At 41.6% G+C, this 12150-nt stretch overlaps 1 protein-coding gene across 1 annotated transcript; it reads right to left on the reverse strand.

Annotated features, from left to right (window-relative positions):
- Nucleotides 1-3135: 3135 nt before the first annotated feature.
- On the reverse strand, nt 3136-11099 carry B2m (beta-2-microglobulin). Its single transcript, XM_047541395.1, has 4 exons — nt 10970-11099; nt 5799-6077; nt 5247-5291; nt 3136-4134 (listed from the first exon to the last, which is right to left on the reverse strand). The coding sequence occupies exons 1-3, from the start codon at nt 11034-11036 to the stop codon at nt 5278-5280; spliced, it is 360 nt and encodes a 119-aa protein (XP_047397351.1). The 5' UTR covers nt 11037-11099; the 3' UTR covers nt 3136-4134; nt 5247-5277.
- Nucleotides 11100-12150: the final 1051 nt, after the last annotated feature.

Below are 12150 nucleotides of genomic sequence, written 5' to 3' on the forward strand. Positions count from 1 at the left end.
TAAGCTGCCAGTTTGGACTTGACGCTTCCCTTTTATTCAATAATCACAACAAAGTCATAGTATTAGTTCAATCACTACAGGTCTAGAGGTTCACAGGTGAGGTCAACTACTTCACTTTCCCCAAGTTCTATCATTAATGCTGCATCTAAGGGTTTGCATCCATGACAGAAGTTACCTCTTACCTCTTTTTTTTTTTTTTTTTTGGGTTTGTTTTTGTTTTTGTTTTGTTTTGTTTTGTTTTGTTTGTAGTGGGGATTGAACCTAGGGGAGTCCCCAGTCATTTTATTTTTCATTTTAAGAAAGGATCTCACTAAGTTGCTGAGGCTAGTCTTGAACTTCTGGTCCTCCTGCCTCAGTTCAGTGTAGCCTCCTTCAGATGTAAGGAATTCTCAGGCTTGTCTGGGATTCACCATGTTACCAGAGCATAAATACTTTAGGGGACAGGGGTACTAGGAATTTAACCCAGGGGCACTCAACTACTAAGCTACACTCCCAGCCTTTTTAAATTTTTATTTTGAGGAATTGTCTCATTAAATTGCTAAGGCTGGCCTCTAACCTCCAATCCTGCCTCAGCCTCCCAAATAGGAATTACAGACTGGGATTAAGGTTAGAATTAGAGACGTGTACCATGGCACCAGCCTTTTAAAATTTATTTCGAGACAGGGTCTTGCTAAATTATCCATGCTGGCCTAGAATTTGAGATTCTCCTGCCTCAACCTCTGGAGTAGCTGGGATCACAGGCGTGAGGCCTGCTGCCAGACTGAATTATATGTATGCTGTAAATGTGTTAATTGCACGTACAGAAGTGCAAATTGACAGAAATGTTACACAATATCCTGACATGATCTGCATTTAGAGTAAGCCCTGGAACCTAATGGGGAAGTGAAAACCCAAGAGAAAAATGGATGGAGCTCAAACCAGAGGTAGGTGCAGCACCCTGAGCTCCATCATAAGCACCGACCTATTTACGGAGGAAATACAACGTATATCCTGAGTTACCTGCCTCGGAATGGATCAACACCCTCAACTATGTTTCGTGATCGCCCAACCCCTCCTCCTCTTTCCTACTCTTCCCTTCCATGCACCCGGCGGTCCATCAATGACTTAGATATTTTGTCCTGCCCAGCCTAGTCCTGCCCAGACTTATCCAGGCAGCAATTCAGCGATAAGAGAACAAAAATCGTGCGCTCCAGCAGCAGCGCACTACTTCGCCGGCTCTCGGCTACTACTTAGAACCTGGGTGCCAGGCTACAATAGGCGGGGAAAGGGGAATGTGCTGGGTTGTTGGGGCCATAGGCCAGGGGGAACCGTTGAATAGCTAAGAGAGGGAAAGGAAGGGTGCGGCGCGGGACAGCATACTGTCGGTGGACGCGTCCAATGAGCAGAGCCAGTCACCAAGTAGGCGGTGTGGTGCAACAACTGGATGGCGAAAAGCATTGCCCTCCCCCACTTTTAATCTTCCATTGTTTCTCCATTGACCAATCGAAACACAGGCCAGGGTGGCTCGTCATCAACCTCTGGGCAAAAAGGGCTGCTTCAGATTAGAGAATGGGACTTCCCCACACTTAGTTTCCTTTTTCTCCAAAGGCTAGGCTTTCCGAGAAAAATGAAGGGAAGGGAGGGATTGGTACCGCCTGCTGCCCTTCCCGCGTGATTACCTCAGAAACTTCCCACTCTCTAGAGGGCAATACGTATAGGGCATTTTGGAAATTAATAGGGCAATATTTGGATATTCCAATTATGAGGAGTATTTAGGGGCTGAGGGCCAGAAGTTCCAGCCTACGTTTGTGTGTGCGCACAAGTGCACAATACATTAAAAATCTGTTTATAATGTGGGCTCAAAATCACATGTAAAAAATGTGTTTTATTTTTCAGTTTTTATTTCTTGAATATCCACTGACCATCCCTTACTCCTGGCTCACGTACACGGAGTTTTTTCAGGAATGTAAGTACCAGGCGACTCAAAAGACATTATTTTGGGTTTTGGTTTGTTTGGGGAATTTTACCTAAAAAGTCTCATCACTTCAGAGAATTATGCCAGAACCATCAATACCATATCTGAATCTGAAGCACTGTTGGGGCTTTGACATTCTGAAGAAAGGAAGTAGCTTCAAGGTCTCTCAAACTTTCTCCTTTCCCTTCTCTTGATCTTTCTTCTCAAAAAAAAGGAAAATGTTTCCCTGAAGTTCCCTTATTCACCTAAAACCCAGATCCACCAAAGAGGAGCATAATTGTTTTCAATCTTTTTACTAAAACTTCACTAATCAAGGAAGACTAAACTCATTTCACAGAGGAAAAGATTAAAAATGAAACACTAAACCTAGAGTCCCAAGAATTTTGTCCCAGGCCTCCTTGTCTTTTCTTTTGGATCTGTTCGTCTTAAAATCATCTACTATTCTGAATTGCCTACATCACCCTCCATTTCCCTCTCTGCTATGAAGAAGGCAATTAAACCTCAACCATCTAGCTTTTCTTATGAGTTTTCATATTTTGTATAGCTCCCATGTACATTTACATGTCAATAAATTTGTTATGCTTTTCTCTTATTAACCTGACTTTTGCTGTAAAGGTGTCAGCCATGGATCTTTATGATGTGCAGCAAAGAGATCACTCCCTTTTCTGCTCTGGCACCACCAATACAGTCTACCTTCCATTCTTAAATGCCACTGTTCACAGAGATCCTGGGCCAGTTACAAGGGTCTAACACTTCTTGACAGCCACTGCAGCCAGGCAAGAGCAGTCATATGCTAAATTACATGACTTTTACATTCATATTAGTAAAAGAGTCAACAGAAAACACTTTTTACTTTAAAAAAGAAGGGTTTGAAAAGGGGGAGGGGAGGAAACAGGGTGTCATGGTGCATGTCTGTAATCCCAGCTACTTGAGAAGCTAAGACATGAGGAGCTCAAATTTAAACCCACCTGGGCAAAATAGCAAGACCATGCCTCAAAATTAATTATTAATTGAAACTTAAAAGGGGGAGGGTTGGGTCTGATTGAGTTGAAAACTCTAGTGTACACTGGGGTCCTGAGATTATGCCCACCTCATTCTGCTAAACTTGAATTTAGGTACTAAGTCTTTATCCTAGAAATATAGCAATAAGACTCTATTACACAAGTGACTACTGCACCATCACCAGTAAGAATCCTTTATTTTTATTTACAGGTAAGAAAACCACAGCCTTAAATAGCCAAAGATAGACTGTTGTGAATTACCAAAAGCAAGATCCTTTGCTTTGAGGCAGGACAAACACTAAGGTATGTTGTTATAGAGGTCCCTGTGGGAAAAGACTGTGTAGGAACTTCTGATATCATACCCTCACTCGGCTTCTTCCCATTCCCTGTCCTTCATCATCCACTACATTATTGTTTTTCTTCTCCCATAAAAGCCCTTCTTATTAAGTCACTGGCATCCAGGTCTGTGGCTCAGGTCCTGCTTCTGGAAGAATTTGACCTAAGACACTCACTCACTCTTTGGATCATGAAAATGTCCTGGATACTTGCAGATAGGTAAGGATACCTAGAAAACCACTTCGAATAACACTATGGCATTGTGTGGCATGTCTTTTGTTTTTTTCTAGAGTGAAAACAATAAAAAGAGGAAGTAGTCCATGAATGAAGCCTACCACAGTGATGTGCACGCTTCAATTGTGCCTGTGTGCTTACCAACAAGATATAACTATCACCTCAGTTTCTTAGGTCTTTTTAATCATCTATATTGTGGAGGAGGAAAGGTGAATAACTACATCCAGCTAATGAGAGATGTATAGAGTTTACTACGGGATTAGGACTTGATGATCAACTCTTACTTTTAATTATATTTACTAGTTTGTTTTTTTCTATTGACCCTTTTTTTGGCACTCCAAAATATCAAAATAGCTTCTATACATAAGGTTTCCAATTCAATACTCATAGATACTTTATTATTTCTTTTAAGATATGTATGTCCCAAGTGTTCGTCTACAATTTCTGAAATTTTTTCTAGACACCAGGGAAAAAAACATGCAGATAGTGCCCAAAGTATATGATTTACATTATTGTAACTTCCTAAGTGCATAAAGTATACAAGCATATCATTTTGAAAAAGAGAAAACAATTAGAAATTAGTCCAGTCCAAATAAAGCATCTTCAACCCTGAAAGAAAAAAAAAGGAAAAAATTTGTGAATGCGTTTACTTTATTTGGATTATAGATCTCACCACCAAATTTATCTAACTTCTGCTATGTAGATCACCTTTTTAGAAGAAGTGGCTACAGACAATTTTCAAAACCCACTACCAGGAACATATCCCAGTAGTTTATCCCATTGGTGCTCCCAAAACCTTGGAGGAAAGAATTCTGATATTAGAGTTTGGGTCCTGGCACTTAATAACCATATGACTGCAGATAATCCAACCTCTCTGATGTTCTCTCAAATTAACTGCTCTGTCGTAAATGTAGCAGGAGATTGAATGGGTACCCTGGGCAGTAAGGTTTCATTGAAAAGCTGGACTGCAGCTGAGGGTACCAAGAAATTCAAGTTCCTCTCTCTTTCATGCTTCTAGAGCTCCTTGTAATTACATCTATTACAGATCTTTACATGCAGTTAAAACAGTCTGTTTCCATTTCTTCCCTCAAGTGACCTGGGAGCTTCTAGAACGCAGAGTACCCACACACTGAGACTGAACAAGAGACTAAAAGAATACGTCATCTGCAGAACTGTGTCACCCCTGTCTTCTGGATGAAGAACAAAACAACTGCTATGTGTTTTGTTTTTTTCTTTTGAGACAGGGTCGTTCATTAAGTTGCTGAGACTGGCCTCAAACTTGCAATCTTCTTATCTTAGCCTCCTGAGTAGCTGGGTTTTATAGGCATACACCACCATGCCTGGTGTGAGAATAATTCATTTTTTAGGTGTTTCTCTATGCAGAAATACCCAATGTGGAAATGAAAGAAGAAAGATCAAACCCTTGCAGGTGGTGTGGGTAATCAGCTGCCTCTATCCTGCCACCTCACTGGCAGCTCCCCTGTTTTCCTGTTACAGGGTCAGTGATGCTGGCAGAGGGACACCTGGGACCACATGCCTTCCTCATGTTGTTCCACAGGAGAAAGGAATATGACCCAGGAATGTGACTCAAAGAATTCTTTACCTGCTGACATGCTACTTTAGTTAATGTCCTCCATACAGTGAGAATTATCATGTTAGAGTTGTCTCTAAATAGTCCCTAGGATAATAAACAAAAACATTTCTTAAAGTCAAAAACCCACCTCCATGATGCTGGTTAGTCCCATGATGTGGTTAGTTGTCTCGATCTATGAAAAAGAAAATGGGAAACATTAAGATGTACTTAAGATACTATGTACTAACAAATGTTCAAAACCATGTAGCCTTGAACACTTGTAGACTCGATCCTGCCTACTGGCCTCAGAGTCAAACCTAGCCAAAGAGTAAAGGAGTCCAGGTTTCTAGGTGTTAGGACAGTGGAACTTACAGGCAAAGACCTGTGCCTCCCAGAGATGTTCCTTGGTGCTAAGTGTCCATGAGGCTGGCAGGAAAGCTGGAGGAAGGCAGTAGTAGTAAGTACTGGGAGTGTGTGTGCACTGTGGGAGTTCTGCTGCCCTTCCTGCTCTCTGCAAGGACCTCACTGGCTCAGGGAGCATGCTATGCAGAGGTCTCTCAGAAGGTGCCACTCATCAGTGCTTTAGGAACATTCCCTGACAACCCCAGCATACAAATTTTTAAAATATTGAAACAGCTTTTAGCTGTGACTCTACTTAGATACAACTTTCAACAGCCAAGGAAAACACTTGAAAACTTACCCCACTTGACTATCTTGGGCTCCTTCAGAGTTTCATGTGTAACTCTGCAGGCATATTCATCTTTATCATTGGGGGTGAATTCCGTGTGGACCAAAAGATAGAAGGACCAGTCTTTGCTGAAAGACAGGTCTGATTGCTCTACTTTTTCTATTTTCTGTCCATTCTTCAATAGATCTATTTGAATCTGGGGTGGATGAAACCCAGATACGTAGCAATTCAGAAAGTTTGGTTTTCCATTTTCTGCTGGGTGCCGCGTATACACTTGGACTTTCGGAGAACCTGAGAAACATCAGGAAAAGACAAAAGAAATTTGTCAGAGTATTTTACTTGGAGCTAACTTGGACTCAAGTTAGGCACCAAGGGTTAACTTTGACCTATTTGTCCAGATTCCATTTGCACTCTGGTCAAATGAGTTTCTATGTCCAATAGGCTACTCTATTTCATGAAATAAACCACGACTTAGTATGTTTTCCACATAATTGTTCTCTACATGCCTTTTGGGTTTTTGTTTGTTGGTTTGTTTTTGTTTTATTTTCTAGCTGATTTCTATCAGTATTTTCAGTTACTGGAAACTGCTGAATTTTACAGAAACTTTATTTGGCAGGTCTCAAGAATCTTTAATGTCTTCTCAGCACCTATTGAATTTCTTAATACATCACTCAAGGTCCCAACCTACTTTTCAAACTTCATTTCTCATTTAACATCATCCGTAGTAGCTATATCAAATTGTTCATGTTGTATACTGCTTCAACTGCTTCCATTTTCTTTCTTATGTATACCCATTTCCTTTTTGCTTCCTGTTTCTGCCTACATCTATACCCATCTGACTTCCTAATGTATACTAAGGGTCTAACACAGTGTCTAGCACATAGCAATTGCTCTGTAAATGACAGAAGTTATTATTATTACCTCCTTGCTCAGGTTCCTATGCAAGTCAATCCAAGGTATGTTCCAAACAAACACAACCTGTTTATTCCTGCCCAGAGTTTATATGCCAAATCTCTATCTGATTTAATGAGATAGAAAGCAAAGAAACAAAACTTTAAATACCTAAGTCCCTAAGAAATTTAGCAAGACCTTTCTTCAAAATTTAAAAATACAAAGGACTGGTGATGTAACTTAGTGGTAAAGTGCTCTTGGGTTTAATTTCCAGTTTTTTAAAAAAAATTAAATGCCTACAGGAGTTGGAAAATACCTAAAATAATTGGGCTGGATAAATTACAACAAGGAAAGGAGTGGATTGTGATAAATGGAAGAGAACATATTCTCCGTTACAACCAAAAGAAGATGAAAGTTTATTGGTACTTTATAATTATACATAACAGAGATTCATTATGCTATATTGGTACATGCACATTACATAATTCGATCAATCTTGGGCAATCCCTATTGGGTTCCCTCACACCTTACGTGAGCTGTCTCTCTTCTTTGCATTTGAATAAATCCTACTCTTTTACATTCATTCTTCCTGGTCTATGGATTTCATTCTTCAAAATCATGAGACAAGAACCTAGAAAGAAGTCAACTGGCCGGGAGCTGGGATCTGCAGCAACACTACAGCAGCAGAGGCTGAAAATCTGATTTCATCTTTTGTGGGTTTGTCCAGGATCCTTTGGAAGGCATGATCCTTGTCTAATGTATACCTATTCAGTCACCACCAAGTGCCACCCTGGACCTCTGGACTGCCTTGATACACAAGACACCAAGCTACAAATGGCTGTACAGATGGAATCCAAAATGAAATCTCCATCTAACCAGGGGCCCTTAGATAGGCTTCTGTAGAAAGTAACCAGAGTGGTCATCACCCCTTTTCCTAATAGCAGGGGCACTTTTTCAGAAGGAAAAATGAATAAGATAGACTGGATAGATAGAATGGATGGATAGATAGATAGATAGATACATACATACATAGAAAAACAGGCACACAGTTAAGGAAATAGGCCCCTGAGAAAGAGGTTTCTCTAAATGAACAGGCAACTCCATGAAATTAACCTATAGGAAAATTCCAAACATTTCAGCCAACTCCTTTGTTCCAGGGCAGTGAGAAAAAGGAGATGGGACAGACCTGAGTGAAGGCCAGACTCAAGGGCTAACCAATAGCCTTAGCACTTTTCCAATACCTGATTAGCATAGATATTAAATCAATGCCCCTACCCATAGAGATAGATATTGATCATTGCCTCTACCCCTTGACTAGTACACTTAAGAGGCAACCCTTATCAGGTCCCCTCTCATGTCTCTTTTCTTCTCATTTGAATAAATCCTACTCTTCAACACTCAAAAAAAAAATTCTTTTTTTGATCCATCTCATTCCCCAGTAACTTCCCCTTTTCCCTCTGAGTCCCCTTCATATATATACATACATATTTATATACATATATATAATTTTTTTTAGAGACAGGGTCTCACTAAGTTGCTTTGGGCCTCACTAAATTGCTGAGGCTGGCTTTGAACTCTTGATCCTCTTGCCTCAGATTCTCAAGGCACTGGGATTACAGGCATGTGCCACCCCGCCTGGCATTCTTCCTTCTATTTTCACGAGATTCCATATTTCTCTCTTTCTCTCTTCTGCATATGAGAGAAAAGATTTGACCCTTAACTTTTCTGAGTCAGGCTTATTTAAGTTAGCATGATGTTCTCCAAATTCCATCCATTTTCCCACAAATAATAATTTCATTCTTCCTTATGTCTCCATTGTGTGTGTGTATGTATGTATGTATGGTATACCAGAAATTGTGGTGTGTGTGTGTGTGTGTATACATATATATGTGTGTGTGTGTGTGTGTGTGTGTGTGTGTGTGTTTCTTTTTCCTTTTTTTTTTTTTTTCTTTTTGAGACAGGGTCTCACTAAGTTGCTCAGGGTCTTGCTAAATTGTTGAGGCTGGCTTTGAACTTGTGGTCCTCCTGCCTCAGCCTCCAGAGTCACTAGGATTACAGGTATGCACCACCTGCCCTGCCCCATTCCTAGTCTTTTTTTTTTTTCATTCCTAGTTTTTCAAGGAATCTCCACACTGCTTTCTAAAGTGGTTGTACTAATTTGCATTCCCACCAACAATGTTTAATTGTGTATTTTCCTCCACATCACCAGCAATTTTTGTTTCTTTTTAAATTTTTTGGTACTGGAGATAGAACCCAGGGGCACTTTACCAATGAATTACATCCCAGCTCTTTTTAAGTTGCTGAGAGCCTTGGAAAATTGCTGGGCCTGGCCTTAAATTTCTGATTCTCCTGCTTTAGCCTCCTGAGTCACTGGCCCACCATACCCAGCTGTTCTGTGTATTCCTGGTGATTGTCATTCTAACTGGGATGAAATGAACTCTTGGTGTACTTTTGATTTGTATTTCCCTAATTGCTAAGTATGTTGAACAATTTTTCATATATTTGTTAGCCATTTGTATTCTTTTGAGAAACATCTATGTAGGTTCTTTACCCATTTATTAATTGGGTTATTAGTTTGTGTTTTGATTTTTTGGCATTAAAGTTTTTTGAGTTCCTTTATATATTCAAAATAATTTTTTAAATGTCAGGTTGCTAATTTTTTAAATGAGGTCTATCATAACTAGATATTCTTTATTTTGCAAATAAATTTTATTCAAATTAAATACCATTTTCTTATGATCAAAACACTGTTTCACAGAGGGTTTTCAATGGAAAGAGTTGAGAAGCAGGGTATTTAAAAAGCACCCAAGATCCTGGGTGTCCTCAGGGGTCTTGGTAACCATTTTGGATTATCCTTATCGCTGTTTTGCAATGTTCTGGACTTTGACAAATTGTCACTTTTTCAAAACTGAAAGTAGAGGCTTCAGATATCTTGGAAAGAACCAGGCAATGTGCCAAAGAGGAAGCCCTGTATGAAGAAAAGGCAAGGAGGGCCCATGGTCTCCCACCTTGCTTCAGAAAACAAAACAGGAAGATGAGGAGGCAAGTTTCTGAAAAAAAGGTCACACCCAAACCCACACGGGTGCATGTCTGTAATCCCAGTCACTGGGGAGGTTGAAGGAGGAGGATCACAAAATGGAAACCAGCCTCAGCATTTGGTGACACTCTAAACAATTTAGCCAGACTGTCTTAAAATTAAAATAAAAAGGGCAGGGAACGTAGCTCAGTGTTGTAAAGCGCCCCTGGGTTCAAGCCCCAGAGAAGAAGGAAGAGAAGGAGGAGAAAGAGAAGAAGAAAAAGATGGAGTTACAACCAAAATGCCTACCTACCTACCACTGGTCAGGCTCAATTTCAATCCTGATTATTATTTATCACCTGTGTGATTGTTGTTTAAAATCTCGGTGCCCCAGCAACTTAGTGAGGCCCTAAGCAATTTAGGGAGACCGTGTCTCTAAATTAAAAAAATAAAAAGGCCCGGGGATGTAAGATCAGTGGTAAAGTGCTCCTACTTTCAATCTCCAGTTTTAAATAAATAAATCTTGGTGCCCAGTTTCCTCATCTGCGAGATTCGGGTAATCACAGTATTTACATCCATTTTCAAAATAAAGACACTTGGCTGGGAGTGTGACTCCGTGGTAGAGCGCTTCAAGCACCGTAAAAAAACAAAACTACAGCAGCAACAACCATAAAAACTGATATAAAGTATGTACCGTCCTCGTCACAGAGTCAGCTGTAATAACGGGTAGCTTTTAGGATTATTAATAAAGCAACGAGGAATGAGAACAGTGTTTACGCGCCTGGGTTTGGTGCCACTGATCAGAAGAAATTGTACCTAGCGGGCGCGTCCCAAGGAAGCAGAGTTGTCGCGGTTTGACTTCCCGTGGGTAGTGTCTTCCCCGTACCCCAAACACCTGTTTCCACTCATTCACACCCCCCAACTCGTGTACTAGCCTACCCGCCTCGTCCTACCGCTGCGCTCCCGGAGCCAGAGGCTGGGCAAGGAGTGGAGGGAAAACCTCCACCTCCGCCGCTCTGAAATTTACCAACACCCGCAAACTCGGTCAAGATCCACCTTGCCCCGCAGCAGAGGTCTCTCCCGCTCTTCACGCAAAGGAACAAGAAGTGTGCGTTCTGGGATTTCACTCCCTTCCTAATCCAGACCATCCCACGATTTACGGCGAGACCCAGCCCTGGGCTAGTCCCCACTCCGGGAAGAACTTGGGGAAGGAGGTCACAGAGTTAAGAGAGTACCAAACGGGTCAAAGAGAGTGGGATTAGGAAGAGACACTTACGCGGGACCGCGTCCAGGCTGGTCAGAGTGAGTAGCGCGAGGAAGGCCACAGCCACTGAGCGAGACATTGCGACTCGAGCAAAGTCAAACTCAAAATGCCACCCCCGCCGGGCGCTTCCTCTTAAATACGAAGAGCACACAGCCAATCAGGACCAGGCCCGCGGGGGCCGTCACCAGTCTCCTAGCTCGCAACGCTGGTCTAGGTTAGAGAGAGGGACTTTCCCGTTTTCAGTTTCAATTTCTCATAAAATCTCGTGATGTTTAGAATGTCAAGGGGTTGGACTGTACGTAGACGTCTTCTGATCTGGGGTACGCGCCAGAGTTTGGGGCGTCGGGTCACACCCATCCTGGATTCTAGCTGGAAGACCTTTATCCAGTGCCCTCCCTTTGTGAATTAGCCCCAGAGATGCTAAATGGTTGACTAACTGCCCCAGTCAATGAAAAACCTAGAACCTGCTGTTTTCATTCTTGAAAAATGAAACCCAGAAAGATTAAGAGCGCTAAACAGTGACCGGCAGAACTCAAATTTTGGTGGATAACTACAACCCTGGAATACGCTGGAAGGTTTCAGGATCCTCTGCGCAGGGGCATGGGGGCGGGATCCAGGAACCTCAAGTTGCTCAGAAGGTGGAGAAATGGTCCAGAGCTAGGACCTTTCTTACTTCTTGCATCCATGTAGGGAAAAGGTTTTGTTTGTTTGTTTTACTGGGGATTGAACCCTGGGGATCTTTACCACTGAGTTACATCCCCAGCCCTTTTTATTTTTTAAATTGAGACAGGGTTTTGGGCCTCACTAAACTGCTAAGACTAGCATTGAATTTGAGGTCCTTCTACCTCAGCCTTCTTATTGCCGCTAGGATTACAGGTGAACCACGTGCTCCCCACCTGGGAAAAGTTTGGTTTTGGAAAGTTCTGTGCTAAGACCTTCCTCTTTGTATCTCCACTACTGTTTAGGTAACTTTCTTTGTTCCATTGATTTGTGTGTATGGGGGTTGGGGACTGTGACCACGGAGAGTAAAAGTAATAATTGCTTAGAGCTGTAGTTTCCAGACTTCTTCAGGTACTTTTTTCCCTTGGCATTACCACCCTAGAACAGTGCTAGGGCCATAGTAGGAATTCTGTAAACTGAATGAGTGAATCCATGAATAAACTCTAGGAGGTAGAATTATCTCTACTCATTTT

Source organism: Sciurus carolinensis, chromosome 2 (genome assembly GCF_902686445.1).
Source record: "Sciurus carolinensis chromosome 2, mSciCar1.2, whole genome shotgun sequence".
Lineage (NCBI taxonomy): Eukaryota > Metazoa > Chordata > Mammalia > Rodentia > Sciuridae > Sciurus > Sciurus carolinensis.